Source organism: Saccopteryx bilineata, chromosome 6 (assembly GCF_036850765.1).
Source record: "Saccopteryx bilineata isolate mSacBil1 chromosome 6, mSacBil1_pri_phased_curated, whole genome shotgun sequence".
Lineage (NCBI taxonomy): Eukaryota > Metazoa > Chordata > Mammalia > Chiroptera > Emballonuridae > Saccopteryx > Saccopteryx bilineata.
This window is the reverse complement of record NC_089495.1, coordinates 125,878,990-125,898,495: the sequence shown is the minus strand read 5'-3', so window position 1 is coordinate 125,898,495 and position 19,506 is coordinate 125,878,990. Positions and strand designations below refer to the sequence as shown.

The window sequence follows — 19,506 nt, the reverse complement described above, 5'->3', positions numbered from 1 at the left end:
ACTAGCACAGGGTTGACCTCCTCCTCCTCCTCCATCAGTCATCACACTGGAGGTCCCAGACAGTGAGTGCAGGTAGGCAAGAAAAAGAAAAGTCACTCGGGTTACAAAAGAGAGAGCTACATGGGCTTCATTTGCCATCGACAAGACTAACTGGGTAGAAAGGCCTATGAAATCTTCAGAGAACGGCCACTAGAGCTAACCACTAAGTTTGGCTGCACTGCAGGACGTACAGTCCACAAACTGAAGCCAACTTTATTTCTATATAGCTGCAGGGAACACTTGGAAATGGAAATTTTTCTAAACAATGTCATTTACAATAGCATCGCCCCTAAAAAACAACAGGAAATAGAGATGGACCTGACAACATCTGTGTGAGCAAGATCTCGATGTCCACACCATGAAACACAGATAGGAGAAATCATACAGAGCGTTTAGCACTGGAGGCCATCGCCGTGGCCATGCAGGTTCCCACTGGATTCGGGCAGACAGTAAAGGAACCATGGAGCCAGAAAATGGTGGGCCACTCCGTCTATTAAAGTCTCCTAACAGCGGAGGATGAGCCAGCAGGCAGGGAAGACTGCTCCCTCTCACTCAGGGCCCCCAGGCCCCTCAGCACTCTGGACTCACCAGCTCCCACCAGCCTTAGCACTCCAGCAAAACAGGCCTGGCGAACAATAACAATCCTTCTCCCCTTGGAGGCAGGCAATCTGCAATTTGCAATCTGCCGTCCTGAGGGCAAGCACCCCCAGCCTTCCACAGACCACACACACATGGCACAGATCCTTGCCAATGCAAAATACAAGCAGCAAACCTAACTCACTTGTTTCATACTTGAAACATTGGTTTGCCCAACAGAGCGCATGACCCTGTTCTAGCAGACAGGAAGTCCCAGTTCTAAGAAAGAAAAACAGACTTATACTGTGACTTCTAGACTTGGCTTAAGGCTCTAAGTCAGGGGTAGTCAACCTTTTTATACCTACCACCCACTTTTGTATCTCTGTTAGTAGTAAAATTTTCTAACCGCCCACCGGTTCCACAGTAATGGTGATTTATAAAGTAGGGAAGTAACTTTACTTTATAAAATTTATAAAGCAGAGTTACAGCAAGTTAAAGCATATAATAATAATTACTTACCAAGTACTTTATGTCAGATTTTTGTTAAGTTTGGAAGAATAAATCTTTATAAAACAACTTACTGACCCTGGCCAGTTGGCTCAGTGGTAGAGCGTCGGCCTGGCGTGCAGAAGTCCCGGGTTCGATTCCTGGCCAGGGCACACAGGAGAAGCGCCCATCTGCTTCTCCACCCCACCCCCTCTCCTTCCTCTCTGTCTCTCTCTTCCCCTCCCACAGCCAAGGCTCCATTGGAGCAAAGATGGCCCAGGCACTGGGGATGGCTCCTTGGCCTCTGCCCCAGGCGCTAGAGTGGCTCTGGTCGCAACAGAGCGACGCCCCCTGGTGGGCAGAGCGTCGCCCCTGGTGGGCGTGCTGGGTGGATCCCGGTCGGGCGCATGCGGGAGTCTGTCTGACTGTCTCTCCCCGTTTCCAGCTTCAGAAAAATACAAAAAAAAAAACACAAAAAAAAACCTTACTGTAGTTAAATCTATCTTTTTATTTTACTTTGGTTGCTCCGCTACCGCCCACAATGAAAGCTGGAACGCCCACTAGTGGGCGGTAGGGACCAGGTTGACTACCACTGCCCTAAGTAATCTAAACCATGTGGTATCAGCATGAGAACAAACCTAGGAATCCATGGAACAGAGCGGGTCTGGACATAGATCTGTATGTTGGAGGGTGCTAGTTGCCAGCATAACCCAGTGGGAGAAGGGCCATCTTTCTGTGAGGCGTGGGATAAAAATTCTCCTCCCTACCCTACACACAGAGTTGATTCAGGCTAGATCATAGACTTCCATGTAAGAACTAACTGCAAAACTAGAAGAGCACAGAGAAAATCGTTGTGACCTTGGGCTAGGCAGTTTCTTAGATATGAGAGCAGAGGAATGATAAATGATAAATTCCGCTTTATCCAAATCCGGAAACTTCTCTCTTCAAAAGACACTGCTAAGAAAATGAAGAGGCAAAAAAACCAAAAAACCCCCCAAAAAACAAAAAAAAAAAGCAAAAAAAAAAAAAGAAAATGAAGAGGCAAGCTTTTTACTCCAAAAATTTTTCTTTTGCAAATCATAATACCTGCTAACGGACTTATATCCAAAATATATAAAGGGCTTATGTAACTCAGTAATAAGACAGCCCAATAGGAAAAAAAAAATGTGTCCAATGTTTAAATAAGCACATTGTGGAAGAGACGTAGGAATGACAAATAACATAGGCAAAGATGTCCAGCACCATTTGTCATTAAAACCACAATGAGATTCCATTACATACCCACTAGAATGCATAAGATAAAGGCTGGCAGTGCCTGCACCTAAACAAATGGTCCTCAGGCCATGCAGCAGCTCTCCCAGCGACATGAGAACCAACGGCTGACGTTCAATGTTCACCGTGACAAGGATGAATCTCAGATGCGTTGTGCTAAGGCAGTGGTTCTCAAACTTTTTGAAGTTGGGGCGCATTTAAAATTCTACAAATAATTGTAGGCGCACTATATACAAATTTCTGAGAAATATGTTATAATAATTAAGTCAAATATTAAAGAAAAAATATATAAAGTCCAAGCATGCTTTTATGGAAATTAAATGAAATAAATACAACTAAATTTATTCTGACATTAAAAAACATTTTTATGTTACATTTTTTTTTGAGTTATGCTTTTTAGAATTTGTAAAAAAGAGGGGCTAAAATACAAAAAAAATAAGACAAAAAAGTTATGTTTTTATATAGAGAGATACATTCTTAGTGAGATTTAGTAAATTCGGCAGGTCCCGGCATGAATATGTTGTTTTTTCATTCTTGTGTTCATGAGAAACATGAGCCTGATGTGTCCTAGCGATTTCTTCAATGTTTGGGCATATATTTGAAAGGCAAACTCTCATTTCCTCGTCAATACATTGAAGAATTCTTCTCTTTTTACTCTTAATTGTGTTGAGGGTAGAAAATCCTAATTCACATAAATAGGATGTTGAAAATTGTAGTAAAATGTTCAAAGCTTTTTAAGATATTGCTACATATTCTTCTTTTATAGAAATCCAAAAGGCTACAAGAGAGAATTTCTTACGTTTAATCATCAATCCACGATCAGTGGATATAGCAGCCAGTTCTTCTGTTAATGTTAAACCAAAATCACTTGAAGCTTCCATGAATGGGTTTCTAATCCAGTCATATTGTTCAGTGTTAAGTGATGGAAAATAAGAACCCAATTTTTCTTCTAAACTTATTATACATATGTTCAACTATTATTGGAGTGTTTCATTTATGCAAGTGTTATTTACCAATGGAAACATTTCCAAATTACCTTCAACAGCTTTTCTTTTACAAATCTGTAGTTTTCTCTAAAACGCTTTCATTTTGTCAGTGGATGTGAGAATATTTTCTTCTTTCCCTTTCATGCTAGTATTCAAAATATTGAACTGCTGAAATAGTATATCGGCCAAATATTGTAATCTGGCAATCCAAAATTTGCAGAAGGAGGTTACAAAAATGTGATTGTTTCATCTCTTCAAAAAATGCAAGAAGTTCTTGTCGTAGCTCCTGTACACGGGTAAGTACTTTTCCCCTTGACAACCACTTTATCTCAGTGTGTAAAAGCAGCCGTCTGGGTTGTGAATCCATATCGATACACAGCTTTTTAAATAAACGCAATTTGACAGGGTTTTTTGTTGTTGTTGTTGATTTTTTTGTATTTTTTCTGAAGCTGGAAACCGGGAGGCAGTCAGACAGACTCCCGCATGTGCCCGACCAGGATCCACCTGGCACGCCCACCAAGGGGCGATGCTCTGCCCATCCGGGGCGTCGCTCTGTTGCGACCAGAGCCACTCTAGCCCCTGAGGCAGAGGCTATGGAGCCATCCCCAGCGCCCGGGCCATCTTTGCTCCAATGGAGCCGCGGGCCGCGGGAAGGGAAGAGAGAGACAGAGAGGAAGGAGAGGGGGAGGGGTGGAGAAGCAGATGGGCGCTTCTCCTGTGTGCCCTGGCTGGGAATCGAACCCGGGACTCCTGCACGCCAGGCTGACGCTCTACCACGGAGCAAACCGGCCAGGGCCCGATTTGACAGGTCTTAATAGAGTTTATCATCTGAACAACTTGATCTAAAACTCCTCTTAATTTTTCTCCCAGTGTTTTTGCCATCAACGCCTCCCTATGAAGAAAGCAGTGAGTTATGATAACATTCTCATTTTGTTTTTTTACAAAAGATGTAAGATCCTTAACACAGCCTACCATGGAAGGGGCGCCATCTGTACAAATGCTTACACACGACTTCCATGCTAACTGCTACTTATCAAGACAGTTATTCAAAATGTTAAAAATGTCTTCACCTTTTGTAGACACACCTAATTCTTTGCAAAAAAGAAACTGATTTACTATTTGATATTTATTAATAGAACGGGTGAATGCTAAGAGTTGCGCCGTGTTGGTAGTGTCTGTTGACTCATTAACTTGCAATGCAAAATTTGAATATTGAATCTTATTACTGCATACATTTTTCTCGATATCAGAAGACATTTCTATAATACACCTGTGAACTGTATTGTTGGACAAAGGAATCTTGCTTATTTTCATTGCAGCTTCATTTCCTAGCATTGTCATGACCACTTTTTTGCATGCAGGCAAAATAAGTCACAAAATAAGGCAAATACTCACCTACAATATGAGCTTTCATATTTTTTGCTATCAGTTCTGAGACTTGATAAGAAGTGATTTGAGCTTTATCAGAAACAGTCATTATATTTTTTAAAAAATTTGCCGCTTTTGTTTGCTGTTTAGACAATCTTTTGAAAAAACTTACAGATTTATCTTGTAAATTAGAGTGTATAGTTTTAAAATGCTTACTCAATTCACTAGGAAGCAATGATTCATTTGCCATTTTACATCCACATACTGAACATAGCGGTAAAGGATGATCTTCACTTCCAGTGCAAGTGAAACCAAAGCTTAAATAACTTTCACTATATTTGCAAGTAGGCTGCGATTTTGCTTTCTTACTTGCACTTAACTTTTGCTCACTTCCAGAATTGGATTCTTCAATATCACGCTTCTTTTTGAGAAATCTATCCATTTAATTGGGTGTATTTTCTAAAAATAATATAATGATGTGTTAATAATAAATATAATAATGATGTGTTAACAAAAAGAGCGATATTTCCATAATGGAATGGTATAATAGAGTAACTATATTTATTTTTATATCGGGGCACATGCCACGAACCAGTGCAGCTAGTAATTCCAGGTGCCAAGTGGGAACAGTGTGGAATTAAGAAAATACGGGTCAGGAGGGCCCTGTAATTGCTGCTGGCAAGAACAAAGCGTGCCCCAAAACTGCATCTTGCTTTATTTATAGGGCAAAGTGAGGCCATTAGCATATCTTTCCGGGGAACATGGGGGGTAGTGTAAATAATCCAGCACCACATCTTAACAGCCTTTTGCAACCTAATCAGGCAAGTGAGGTGGGGGGTTGGGCAGACTGTCAGTTTACAGCCAATTCCCCACACCTCTGTCCCCCAAAAATCCAAAAACCCTGTTGGTTTTTTGGTCTCCAACAGGCACATATTTCTCTGGAATACCATAGGGCGCATCTGGAAATCTTCTAGGGTGCACACTTTGAGAACCACTGTGCTAAGTAAAAGCAGCCAGGTGCGAAAGGTGACATGGTGTTTGTTTCCCTTTACCTGAAATTCTATGCCAGGTAAAGCAGAGGGCAGGAAGCAGATGGCTGGTTGCAGGAGCGAGGGTAGGGGCTGGGGAAGGAGACTGTGAAGTGTGGGCGGTGACGGAAAAGTCTCATGTATTATGCTTGTGGTCATGGTGAAGGAAGAGAAACCAGAAGAATGCAGAGAAGAGGGGGGCCTGCAATGTCTGGGGTCTTACGCTCTAGCCTGTGACTGAGGAAGCAAGGGCAGATAGAAAAGTTTGAAAAATAAACCACAGATATGGACCTTCTTTGTTATTAGTTCCTTGAAATGAACTCACAGCTCCAGAGAGAAGAATAAATAATAAATCAAGGACAGACCCTCCAGCCTCCTCTTACCCCCTCCCCTCCCAGAGTTATGAAAGTCACGTAGGCCTTCAAGCAAAGAAGTCATAGAAATCAGGCATTTGTCACGTGAAAGCTAAAGCTGTAAAGGTGTATAGGATGTAAGAAATCTAACTTCGGGGAGCAAGTGTTTTGTTGCCTCTTTTGGGGTCACACTGCTCTGCCGGCTAATAAATCTACTTCCTTCATCAAGTTGTCTGGGCGTTTTTGTCTTCCTTTCGTTCCTGCAACAGCAGTGGTTATCATCTGTTACTATTCCTCAGAACTCATTAAACTGATGCGTGTTATCTTGTACTGAAATTCTGTCTCAAACCAATTTTTATCGGAGAAAGAAAGAAGAGTGAATCCCAGCTCTGCCCTGTCAGTGGCGTAGTCTTGGGCAGATTTCACCTCTCTGCCGTGTCAACGGTAAAGAGGGTTAACTAGCAGCTAAAGAGCCAGTTTATGTCCTGGGTTTGAAGTAGTGCCTGGCTACATGGGTATCAGCATTGCATCACCATGTTCCTACATTCTGTGGGGGTGCCATAGGACAGGCACTTACGGATGGATGTCTGGTAAGCTAGCTGAGGGTTCTCACTTCCCACAGTCCCTGGTGGCTCCCTCGTTCCAGCAGTGTCATCCTTACTGTCACAGCTAGGCCCTCCTCATCACAGCTGAGTCACCCTGTGGAGATTGTCAGGCTCTGTTCCACGTTCCCGTCTTCCCTTTATGAGAGTCAAGGCTGGAAAGGCTTTGGGAGCCCCTGAGAGCAGATATGTCTGCTTTGATGACATGAAGGGTTTTTCCAGGACTCTGGGGCTGAAACTTGAGCAGCCTGAGTTTGTAAGCACTCCACCTGCCCCTCCCAAAGGGCTCCTCTGCATTTCTGTCCTTGACCGGCCACTTATTTGGGCAAAATCCATGGAGACAATGAGAAGTGACAATGCTGGAGCTTGTGTCCCTAATTTGGTGTGATAGTAAACCTCCCACAGTCTCTTTTTCTGGCTCTATATTTGTCGCTTCTCCCTGGGTCCCTACAGTGTCTCTGGAGGAACTGGGTGAACTGTGGCCCCTCACACCTCACATCTTGGGCAAAGAGTCATTGAATGTTCGTCCTCTGGGCTGGCTCCCTAAAATTGGAGGCTGCCAGGGAAACGTTGTGCCTCACCCTGGGGCTCTCAGCCCCAGCTGCACATTGGAACCACCTGAAACGCTTTGCAATGCCATGCTTGGCCCCACCACCCCGGCTTGCAACTTCATGGTCTGGGCATTGAGAGTTTGTAAAATTCCCAGGTGATTCTCATCTTTAGAGCAGATTGAGGCCCACTGGGTTAGTGACCTGTGGGCATCCTGATCCTTGGGATGCAAGTGACAGAGAAGCCCAAGAGGGCATTGACTGCCTCATTTAACCTTGAACCCCAGGGCTTGACAGTGACCACAGGCCAGCTGCACCCAGGGGTTCACATCATAGCCTCAGGACCTAGATTCCTCCATCCTCAGCCCTGCCTTACCTGCTTCCTCACCTGGGCTTTCCTCAGGGCACAGTCTGGAGCACATGCGTGTCGGCAGCTCCAGGCCACCTGCTTCCCACAGGGTCCCTCTCCATACATCTGAAGCTGATTGTCACTGGCTGGCTGGGATCACAGCACCTACCTAACACCCGTGTAGCCAAGGGGCCTTCAGAGCTTCAACATGCCAGGTCCAGGTCAGGCTGGGGCTACCCTGGGGCCCTAGGAACCACAAGACCTGGGAGGGAGAGAGGGATGCCTCCTCAAGGGAAAGCCGAGGTCTTCTGTTGGAAGAAAGGAAATGGTGTGAGGTGGGCAGAACTTAGGTCCACTCCAGAGGTTCTGTCCCCTGTCCTACCAGGGGTGGGACGTGGGAAAAACGACCACTATTAGGAATGAGTGGCATACTCTAGTGGTGACAAGCATAGACAGGCTCTGGGGTCATTGCTACCTGTGGGGTCTAGCTCTTCACTGGCTTCATACCTGGGCATGTTGTCTCATGTTGCAGGTCCCCCCACCCCCATGGCACTGTGCAACGTCTAGGCTATAGCCCCTGGAACTCAGGCATGTCAGAAGCTTAGAGCATGGTAGACTCATACACGAGTGGCCTCCAGTGGTGTCCAGCCTCCAGAAATGTGCAGGACCCAGGAAAATTCTCAAATTGTTCAGCAGGAGCCCATGGTCACAGCATGGGAGGCAGCCCAGTTTGCCCACCCCCTGCTCTTCTTTCTCCCACTCCCGCCTCCCCCACCCCCACTCCTGGGCTGGTCCAGTGTAGAAGATGTTTTCATTTCAACTGGGGCTATCAGCCGTCTTGCTCTGGTTATCCAGTCATTCTTGGGTGGCTGCAGAGGCGGATTGAAAGGCAGGCGCCCCGGGCGCTCACCCTGGGTCCTGACTTTTGAAGGGCCCTGTAAAACCCCAACTTTATACTTTCTTTCTAATGACAAGGGGCCCAATATTTTCTTCTGCACCCTTGGCCTCAACTGACCTTAATCTGCCTCTGGGTGACTGCCATCACCAACACCCACAGTCAGGGCTGAGAGGAGGGAGAGGGCCCCTGGAAACTTGTCAGCAGCCAGACCTAGAAGAATCTATGTCACATGGTTTCTGGGAAGCGAAACCAGACCGTTTCCTGAAACATTACTTTAGGACAAGCCTGATCACGCTCCACACTGGATTTTCTGGGCTGAAGGACAGTTGCAGACAGATTCTGCAGCCTGATCACGCTCCACACTGGATTTTCTGGGTTGAAGGACAGTTGCAGACAGATTCTGCAGCCTGATCACGCTCCACACTGGATTTTCTGGGTTGAAGGACAGTTACTGACAGATTCTGCAGCCTGATCACGCTCCACACTGGATTTTCTGGGTTGAAGGACAGTTGCTGACAGATTCTGCAGCCTGATCACGCTCCACACTGGATTTTCTGGGTTGAAGGACAGTTGCTGACAGATTCTGCAGCCTGATCACGCTCCACACTGGATTTTCTGGGTTGAAGGACAGTTGCAGACAGATTCTGCACCAGAAGGGAGGAGGCTCCAGGACCACCAACCATCATTGTCACAGGCAGGTAAGCTATGCCTCCTGCTCTCAGGTGGGTGTCCCCTCCCTGTACTCTGTCATCTGATGGAGGCCCAGCCTTCCTGTCTGCACCCAGCTGGGGTCCTGGGGTACCTGAGCCCAGGGATCATTGCTGCTTCCATACCCGTCAGGCCTCTTGTACAGCTGGGCAGGTTGTTCGCTGGATGAGGACCCGAAATCACCTTTCTGAGCTGTGCACATGAGCCCAGGACTGGACCTGCACAAAGGACAGGCCCCTTTTTCTAACCTGCATGGGCTGGGGGCGGGCAACCCTGTCACCACTCCCATTTGAGGGAGTCTAGCAACAACAGTGGCCTTGGCAACCCCAGTGGCCGCCATGTTTGTATACAGTACACCGGGTGCTTGAGTGGCCATTTCTCCAGGGGCCTGAGTTCCTGTCCCAGGGCTGCAGCTCTCTGGGGGTACAGAGGGTGACCACCCCCTGCAGTTTACCTGGGAGTGAGAGCATGTCCTGGGACACGGGTCTTCCAGTGCCAAAACTGGGATAGGCCTCAGCACACCAGATGGTTGGTCACCCTAGCCCTTCAAACCATCTACTGAGATGGATGACCAGCTGTGGGATGGAGCCAGGGACCTCTGGGCTTCAGTTCATGCCCCGTGAGGCAGGGCTGTGGGAAGGATTCCTTGTGCTGTGCGTGTGAGCAGTCCTGGCAGGGGGATAGCCATTCAATACCAGTAGAGCCAAGTCAGTGTGCCAGGAGGCTGGGGGCTGGTTCATGTAGAACCAGGGTGCTGCCTCGGGTCACCCACAAGAGCAGCTTCATCCCTGCTTGTTGGACCGCAGAGAGTGGTGCCGGTTGCAGGATTCTCACTGACCAGAGAGCGTGGGGAGGGGAGACTAGGGGGAGCAGGCTGGGGCCCAGAGTGCAAGCTCGCAGTGGGACAGTGGAAAAAAGGAAGCACTCAAGGCAGGAGCTGGGAGGCCAGCCCCCACCCCGCCCTGGCTGGCCCAGTGGCCCCCAGCCTCTTTGAGCCTGTTTCCTGGGGACACTGACTTCACAGGTAACAGTGCCAGGTCCACACTGACCCAGCTTAGCATGTCCTTGCTATCCTACCCCCTCCTCAGTCACCACCCCACCCCAGCTGCATAGTCAAAAACCATCCTTAGCCCTGACCCCTCTCCCATGCCCCCTTCCCAAGCCAGCCTGACACCTCTGCTGCTGCCTGGCCCTCTGTCACCCTTGCCAGGATTTCTGTGGCCTCCTTCTGCTGTGTCCCTGAGCCCTGCTCTTCCTCTCCTCCCTTCCAGGGCTCATGTGGCCCAGACCCACACAGTATTCTTTGCCTGCTCAGACCTCTGGCACTCCTTCAGGGCTTTCCTGAAGACGGAGCCCTGTCCTCAGCAAACCTGCTGGGTCTTGCTCTATCTGACCCCCTCCCCATGCCCTTCCCTGCCTTGCCCAGTTGACAGCCACATCCAGGGCTTGGTTTTCTCAGATAAGCTCCTGTTTCCTCTGTCCTTGCTATCCAGTGACACCCTCAGCCCAACCCCTTCATCTGGGCAAATCTTACAGTCCTTGGAGGACCACCTTTCAGATGAGGCAATGGACTGCCCAACCCCACTGGGCACCCATTGCCCTCACTGCTCTGCAGGGGCAGGGACTGCCTGTCACCTTCGACCCTCCACAATGGTCTGAAGGTTGGAGACACTGGTCCCAGTTCCGAGGCCCATCCAGCTCTGTACCTCACTCTGCTCTTCCTTCTTCTGCAGCGTGAGGGGCTCCCAGGCCACGGCCCTCCCACGCCTCCTGTGGATGTGGCTGCTGGTTACAGGAACTCCAGGTGAGCCGAGCCCTAAGCGGCCCGGGCAGTTGCATCTGCCTTGCTTTGCAGGCTCACCACTCTCCCTGGGGAGAATCTAGGCAGCGTTCTGCCTGACGCTGGTCACCGGGTCAGCTCAGGCTTCCTCTCCTAGTTGAAGCCCCAGTTGTCCCAAGCCATGTGGCTTTACCTTTGGTGGGATATGAAGGAATTCAACATTCCATCCAGCTCCCAGAGGGACTGAGCAGGAGGGGCCAGCAGACTGGCCAAATACTGGGAGACTGAGGTTGGTGCCCTAAGCACAGACATCTAGAGTCCTCTTTACCCCTGAGGCCCAGGAGGCCTTCCTCATCCTGTTGACCCCACAAAAGCCTGCCGTACCCCAACTGAGAATTGCTCTTTGGCCCTGTTGATTCTAGAGAGGCTAGAGGGGGAGGCGAGCAGGCTGAGTCCTGGAACCACAAGCATGGGGCCAGGACCCTACTCTCTCTCTGCACCTGTTCCCTGGGTCCCTGGGCCTATTGGTAACCTCCCTACCCCTCCAGCAGTCCCTGCCTCAGTGCACAGCTGACCCAGGCTGACCTTTGTGTTCCCTCGGGAGCCCTGTAGTGTGAAAGATGGTGACATGCGGCTGGCCAATGGGGATGCCGCCAATGAGGCTCTGTGTGGAGATCTTCTATGGAGGCCAGTGGGGAACAATCTGTGACAACCTGTGGGACCTGACAGATGCCAGTGTCGTCTGCCAAGCTCCGGGGTTTGAGAATGCCACCCAGGCCCTGGGCAGAGCCGCCTTTGGGCCAGGTAGGCCTACGGGCCCCCACTCCTCCCCAGCAGCCACTCCAGGAAGGGACTAATGTCTGAGACACATGAACGGTATTCCCACTCTCTCTGCGTTGGTAAACATCCTGAACAGCCCTGAGCCCCATACTGCTGGCCCGGCTCTCTCACACCCTACCTGTGGCTGTGACAAGGTTCGTGGGCACGTCATTTTAGAGGATCAGCTGCGGCCCTTCCCTCTAGCCTAGAAGCTCCACTCTGTGAATTTATAGTCATGAAACAATTTACCCACAAAAGGAAAACTGTATGCAGAAAGGTTTCAACCAACACAATGACTGTGATTCTTAAAACAGGGAAATAACCAAGATTTTACTGTCCGTGAACCAAACAGACTTTATGAGAAGGAAGGCTAGTTTATGGCAATGTCACAATAATAACTCAGAACCCACCCTTGTGTCATCATCCCATTATTCCTGGTAAAAGACAAATACACAGACACAACAGAGAGCACTTCAAGGGTTTGGGGATTTCCGAGGGCTTTTCCATCCCCCTGCAATCGATGTGACTTCTCGCCTGGCTTCTCGGGAAGCAGCCATATTTGCAGGGCCTTTCACCAGGGCTGAGAGTCCCAGCCTGCCCTCTAGCGTCTGTCCTTGCTGTCCCACCAGGATCAGGCCCCATCATGTTGGATGAAGTGCAGTGCACAGGGACAGAGCCTTCGCTGGCCAATTGCTCATCCCTGGGCTGGCTGAAGAGCAGGTGCAGCCACAGCCAGGACGCCAGCGTCATTTGCAGCAACGGTGAGCGGGCTTGCCCCATCCCCAGCAACCAAGGTGCTGGGACCCCGGAGCTGCCAGCAACTGGAACCCTTGGCTCCAGGATGGTGGTCATGCAGCTGCCTGCCCATCCCTGCACACAAGTCCTCCAAGCCCATCACACACCTGTGCATAGGTTTACAGGTGATGCCTACACCCCAGGAGCTGGCAAGAAAGCCTGCAGAACCCAACCTCATAGCAGCCAATCCCAGAGCCTCCCCCCACCCCTCCCAGGACCTGCTCAGAAATGCTCCATTTACCCTGCTTGTTGGGCAATGAGCCACAGCTGTCTGCAGATTGCAGGTTTCTCTCTTTAACCGCTAACATTTTATTTTTGCTGGTTCTCCATAGCGGCCCATGTGACAGCACACTGAACAGACTGGAGACAAATATCTCTCAGTGGTGGAAAGGCCTGGTTACAGATAGTCCAACCCCTCCCCACCCGACTCCACCAGACCTACAGAACACAAGCTGCTTGAGTTTTCAGTCCTGAGTCTGAGTGTCATGGCTGTTCTTTGCTTTTTCACGTCCACCTGAGGCTTCTGCTTTGACTTGCACATGGGGGCTGGGGGCATGTGTGCCCCTAAGGCATGGTGGGGTGCACTGAGGGAAGCCAGTGCGTCCCACAAGGACAGAGCAGCAGAGTTAACCAGAAGGGCTCGTGCTGGGGAGGCATTCAGGGGAGTACCTGGAGTGGGGGCAGGGTGCGGGCAGGGAGCACCTTGGTGGGACCCTGCAGCGAGCGGAGGCCCAAGGAGGCTCCTGACAGTCTGGGGCTTTGGTAGGAACATGGGCACTGAGCCCTCCTGGTTTAACTGTTGAAATTGACATAAACCCATGTGTGGCAAAGAAAGAACAGGTGGACTTAGTTCCCAGTGAGGCTTTGGCGGGGGGGGGGGGGGGCAGAGGAGAGGGTGTGTCCCCGAACCACCCTCGGTCCCCTGAAGGAGGCTGCTGAGGGCCCGAAGTTCTAGGCTTAGGTTGCCACAAGACCCTCAGTCTTCAGACTGTCACACCAGGGGGAAGGCTGTGGTTTCAGAAGCACCATATGGGTGATCGAGTAATCCACTGGTTGAAATTTTAAAAGGATGGGCCTCAGGCTCTGGAGGTCAGCACCTCAAAATCTCTTACCTGGAGATGCTGCCTGAACTTGTGGGAGCAGACAAGTTAACCAGGGGTGTGACAGGTGTGGGCTGGGGGACTCCCCAGCAGCCTTTCTGAGTAGACAAGGCCAGATAAGGGGCTATAATTCAAGGGAAGAAAGTGATGGCAGGGAGGAAAAATACTTCCAGGTTGCAGAGCAAGTGTGTGACAGCCCAACGCCGGCCCGCAAGCCTTGCCCAGCACAGTGCACGCTCGCTGCCGCTTCTCAGAGACCAGAGGCCTCCACACCCTGGGCCTGCCCAGGGAGCTCCCGCAGCACTCGAGCACATCGTTGACAGCCAGAAGGACTGTGACCTGTCCACAGGGTGAAAGTCAAGGGTGCCGAACAGCTGTGCATGTGTGCCCACACGCTGATCCTGTCCAGCAACCCCGAGGCCCAGGCCCTGCAGAAGAAGCCGGGCAGCAAGGTCACCATGGAGGTGGACACTGAGTGCCTGCCTGTCGTCAGAGACTTAATCAGGTGAGCGTCTTTGGGGCGGGGACTAGGGGCTAGGAAGTGTTACCCAGGTTCCTGCTAGACCTTCCTGCTTGGGAGTGTCTGCTCTGTCACCATGAGGGGACCTCCTAGGGAATGTGTTTTGGAATCACCAACTTAAAGGAAAAATTGCACGTATTAAACACTATTCTCTCTCCTGTGACTTACACAGCTATATGTGGCTGAAAGGGACATTTAGGAGAAAACCAACGGCAACTAAGACAGAATGGTTTCCTTCTCGCCAAGTATAAGAACCTGGTTGCTAGCCTGTGCTGTTCTGCTGGGATTTATTTCTAGGGTGTGTCTGAGAATGAGGCAGGCGCTGGGGCAAAGCTCAGGGGCTCTTTCCCTCTCCCCTTCTCCCCTCTCCCCCCTCTCCCCCTTTCTCCCCCTCTTCCCTCTTCCCCCTCTCTCCCCTCTCCCCCCTCTCTCCCCTCTCCCCCCTCTCTCCCCCTCTTTCCCTCTCCCTCCTCTCTCCCCTCTCCCCCCCTCTCTCCCCCTCTTCCCCCTTCCCCCTCTCTCCCCTTCTCCCATCTTCCCCTTCTCTCCCCTCTCCCCCTTTCCCTCTCTCTCCCGCCTCTCCCCCTTTCTCACCTCTCTCCCCCCTCTCTCTTCCTCTTCCCCCCTCTCCCCCCTCTCCTCTCTCTCTCCCCCTCCCCCTCCCCCTCTCCCCCTTCCCTTTTTCTCTCCCCCTCCCCCTCTCCCCCCTCCCTCTTTCTCTCTGCCTCCCCCGCCACCAGGCAGAGAGGCTTCAGTGAGCTGGGTGTCCTGGCCTCTTGGCCCAGTCCAGGCCCCAGGAGGCATCAGGAGACCCCCACCCATTGGGGCCAGCCCACAGATGCACCCCCTGCTCCCCAGTCCGCTCCACCTGCCCTCTGCCCCATGACCACCAGCAGCACTGCTATTGAAGCCTATACCAACTACCTGGCTCCTCTTTAGTGTCTGTGGTTTCTCAGGGTCACTGACCCCCCCCCCAGCCTTTGGTTCTTTTTTATACCTTTCAGGGTGTTTCCAGTGTTGAGGGATGCTTTGACCCCTGCTCTCACTACCTGGGTGACTGCAGAAGGCTGAGGGGCAGGCAGGGGTCCCGGGGCGGAAGCCTGGCTGGGGCAGGAGCTGTGCAGCTGTCAGAGGCCTGGGCCTGAAATGAGAATTAAGATATGGTGATAAAAACATTCTGCCACGTCCTCCCTCCCTTTGCCAACCGCCGTTTGCAGGGCACTCGGTGGAACTTGTTGCTCATGGCAGTTGCAGTGGCATGAGGCTTGGGCCCCAGTCCACTGTCCTGGGGGTCGGCCTCCCAGCACTGCAGGCTGCAGTCAGCCGATACTGAGCCTGCGAGCAGTGGGCCAGAGGGTGGTGGATAGCAGCAGTCACGCGATATGCTGCATAAATAGTGAACGCAGGGATGAGCGAGGATCTGTTTCCAGCATCGGTATTCAACACTGTGGGTCACCGGCCCCTCCATTCTCTTTTCAGGTGGACGCAGTGGGGGGCAGCACCAGGTCGGGTTTTCTGAAAGGCTCGGCATTAGAGAGAGGCCGCCCTGCTCTAAATCCCTGTGGATGTAGGGAAACTTTGGCTCTTCCCGACAGCCAAAGTATCACCACATCCCAGGAGACAGTGGCTGGCTCAGCTTGTCCTCGCCAGATAGGCTCCCCCAACTCACGTAGCCAAGTGGTCCCTGGTGGCACACTGCCTTCTATGGTGCATGGCACAGACTGGGTGTCGCCTGCATGGGCTTACAGCTGGCAGGGAGTACAGAGAGGGAGCAACCAGGAGTGGTGCCTGTTTTGGGGCACAGTTCAGGTGCTGGGGGCAAAGGGGTGCCCATGGGCACTCAGCAGGGACTGAAGGAATTTGTCCAGGGGCAAAATGGCAGGAAGGGTGGGCAGGAAAACTCCAGTACCCAGGGTGGCTGGCAGGTCCTGGTGCCCAGGGCCCTGCAGAGGTTGAGCTCAGACCACCAATGAAGATGATAGCAGTGGTGGGGCCCTCTTTCCCAGCTGACAGAGGAAGCATCACCCTCCAGGACCCTGGGATCCGCCTGGGTGTTGGTGCCCATGGCTCTACGCAAACATGAGACTGGAATGTGGGTTAACCCGAACGTGAAATCCCTGCAGGAGAAGGGATGGGACCAGGTGCTCAGCTCTCCCCCTCCCCCAGGTACCTCTATTCCCGAAGGGTAGATATCACCCTGTTGAGGTGAAGTGCTTCCGCAAGCTGGCCTCTGCCTGTGGGGCTGAGCGGCTACAGAGCTACTGCGTGGGCCTCTTCGCCATCCTCCTTCCCCAGGACCTCTCCTTCCAGGTGACCCTGGACCTCTACGCCTATGCACTGGCCACCCGGGACCAGGTGCTGGAGGAGCTCTGCGTGCAGTTCCTAGCCTGGAACTTTGAGGCCCTGACGGGGGCCAAGGCCTGGCCACATGTTTCCACCACCCTGCTCCAAGTCCTGCTGTCCAGGAGCGAGCTGGCCGTGTCCAGTGAGCTGGCCCTGCTGACAGCCCTGGACACCTGGAGCCAGGAGATGCAAGCCACCAGTGGGGACGTGGAAGCCCTGGTGGAGAAGGTTCGGTTCCCCATGATCCTCCCTGAGGACCTCTTCCAGCTGCAGTTTAACCTGAGCCTGTACTGGAGTCACAAGGTACTCTTCCAGAGGAAGATCCTGCAGGCCCTGGAGTTCCACACCGTGCCCTTCCAGCTGCTGGCCCAGTACAGGGGTCTAAACCTCACCAAGGATGCCTTCAAGCCCCGGATTTACACCTCGCCCACCTGGAGCGCATCCGTGACGAAGAGTTCCCAAGGCTCCTCCCGCTACTGGGATGACTACCAGTCCTTCCAGACCCCACTACACCCCAGCTTTCTCTTCCAGGCCAGATGCATCTCCTGGTCTCTTTACTACCTCTCCACCATCCAGAGCTGCTGGAACTACGGGTTCTCATGCTCCTCTGACGAGGTCCCCATCCTAGGCCTCTCCAAGTCTAGTTACTCAGATTCCACTATTGGCTATGACAACAAAGCCGTGATGTTGTGTGTGTGGGGGGGGCGCTTTGTGGCCAATGTCACTGACTTTGAGGACGGGAAGGCCATGATCCCCAGCACCCTGAACACCAACAGCTCCAGGAGAGCTTCCTTCTTCCCCTGCCCAGGAGGGTCCTTCAGCAGCTTCCAAGCAGTCATCCGCTCCTTTTATCTGACCAACTCCTTGAGTGTGGACTAGATAGGGAGCTGCCCACTGCCCCCAGGTGGCAGAAAGGCTGAGAAGCCAGGGGTCTCACAGAGAGCTGGGCTCAGCTACCTCCTTGTTGCAAGCACCTCCCACAACTGGCCACCAGATGTCCCCCCTGCTTCCACTGACCTCTCTGAGCTTAAAGAAATTACTGGAAGGTTTCAGCTAGTGCTCACCCTGGTTGCCGAGAATTCCCAGTTTTCCCACTATGTGGCTGCTGGACTTTCCACAGCACCCTTTACTTGCCTGGTCCTCTATTGTCCCTTGTTTTGAATCATTAAAATTGCACTGTGGTCTCCAGTTTCTCTTGTTCACGCAGAAAGGGTCATCAAGTGCATTCTGCGTTCATACGTGGGGTGTGCTGGGCCCGGGGTACAGTGAAGCAGCAGGCACAGTCCCTATCCTCATGAAATGACCGGTCCAGTGGACAAAACAGGCTATCACAAGTAAATGTACATTTAGTGTTTAGCATTGGGTAACGGTGGCAGAGACCAGAGGGTATGCGGCAGGGGCACAGGCTGCCACTACTTCAGGTTGGATTTCATGGAGAAATGAAGATTGAGGGGCACCAGATGTCTGGAAAATGGGAGCAGGGTGGGTTCCAGGTGGAAGGAACTACAAGCATGTGGACTCTTTCCTCCGTAAGTCCTTACATGTGTGTACCCAGACAAGGGACAAAGGTTGTCACATCAGCATTGTTTGTAAATGTGAAAACTTGGAAGCAACTTAGATACCCATCAATGAGGTGCTTGACCACAAATAAAAGACCTGTGATGAGGCAGTTCAGGGGAGGAAGGGTGTACAAGAGGAGAGGGTACTGGGTGACCCGCAGAATCGAGGCCAAGGCAAGAGGACTGCGTCTAGGGTCTCACGGGTATCCAGTTAGAATAACACCACTGGTTTCCAGGCACTGAAGACTGCCTCCCAAGAGCAGGGACAGGCATCCTAAACGAGCCTGCTTCTTTAAGATCCACTCTCCAGGCACAGGGTCCAGGCTGAAGCATCTGGTTGGCCAAGCTCAAGCCACGTTCCCACCACTCTTGGCCAGGGGCTCAGAGAACAAGCATCTGGACTATTTGGGCCTCAGGAAGGGGAGGTGGCACAAAGCTCACCCAATGGAGGGGAGGTTCAGACACTGGGCAGCCAAAACAGCAGCAGCCCCCTCCACACTCCTCTTCCCCACCAGTACTGCAGAGTCAAAAGCCAGGACAGTCCTCTGTCCAGCCCAACATAGCCTCACCCTTTCCCAGGGGAGCCCTAAACCCCTGCTCCAGAGACCACGACCAGCTCCAGGCCCACCACACTGGCCACTTCAGTGGCAATTTCTTGGTATTTAAAAAAAAATGTTTATTGTATTGATTTGAGAGAAAGAGAGAGGGGGAGAGAGCAGGAGAGACAGGAACATCTGTTCCTGTATGTGCCTTGACAGGGATCGAACAGGCAACCTCTGCTCTTCAAGACCATGCTCTAACCGACCAAGCTATTCAGCCAGGGCTTCTTGGCATTTAAAAAAAAAATTTTTTTTTTTGGCACTTTTCCAAAGCTGGAAACTGGGAGGCAGTCAGACAGACTCCCGTATGCGCCCGACCAGGATCCACCCAGCACAACGCTCTGCCCACCAGGGGGCGTCGCTCTGCCGCAACCAGAGCCACTCTAGCGCCTGGGGCAGAGGCCAAGGAGCCATCCCCAGCGCCCGGGCCATCTTTGCTCCAATGGAGCCTCGGCTACGGGAGGGGAAGAGAGAGACAGAGAGGAAGGACAGGGGGAGGGGTGGAGAAGCAGATGGGCACCTCTTCTGTGTGCCCTGGCCGGGAATTGAACCTGGGACTCCTGCACGCCAGGCCAACGCTCTACCACTGAGCCAACTGGCCAGGGCTTCTTGGCATTTTTTTACGTTGTTTTGTTTATATCACACTGTCAGCCAACACCAACACCACTGTCGGGCACAAGAGCGGGAGGAAGAAAACAAAAGAAATGCTCATATAAATAGGCAGCAGACGCAACAGAGACAATGCAAGGGTGGAATTACAATCTCTGTGCGGCCCTTA

General features: G+C 51.6%; 1 protein-coding gene across 1 annotated transcript; it reads left to right on the top strand.

The window, feature by feature from the left end:
* Nucleotides 1-9,129: 9,129 nt before the first annotated feature.
* Nucleotides 9,130-17,758, top strand: LGALS3BP (galectin 3 binding protein; the record flags this gene model as incomplete). Its single annotated transcript, XM_066235713.1, is given in 10 exon segments — nt 9,130-9,203; nt 10,947-11,026; nt 11,614-11,660; nt 11,662-11,797; nt 12,442-12,573; nt 13,962-13,997; nt 14,000-14,053; nt 14,056-14,212; nt 16,394-16,425; nt 16,428-17,758. Coding segments are annotated over 10 exon segments (1,770 nt in total), but the record flags the coding sequence as incomplete, so codon positions are not given.
* Between the last annotated feature and the right edge of the window lie 1,748 nt (nt 17,759-19,506).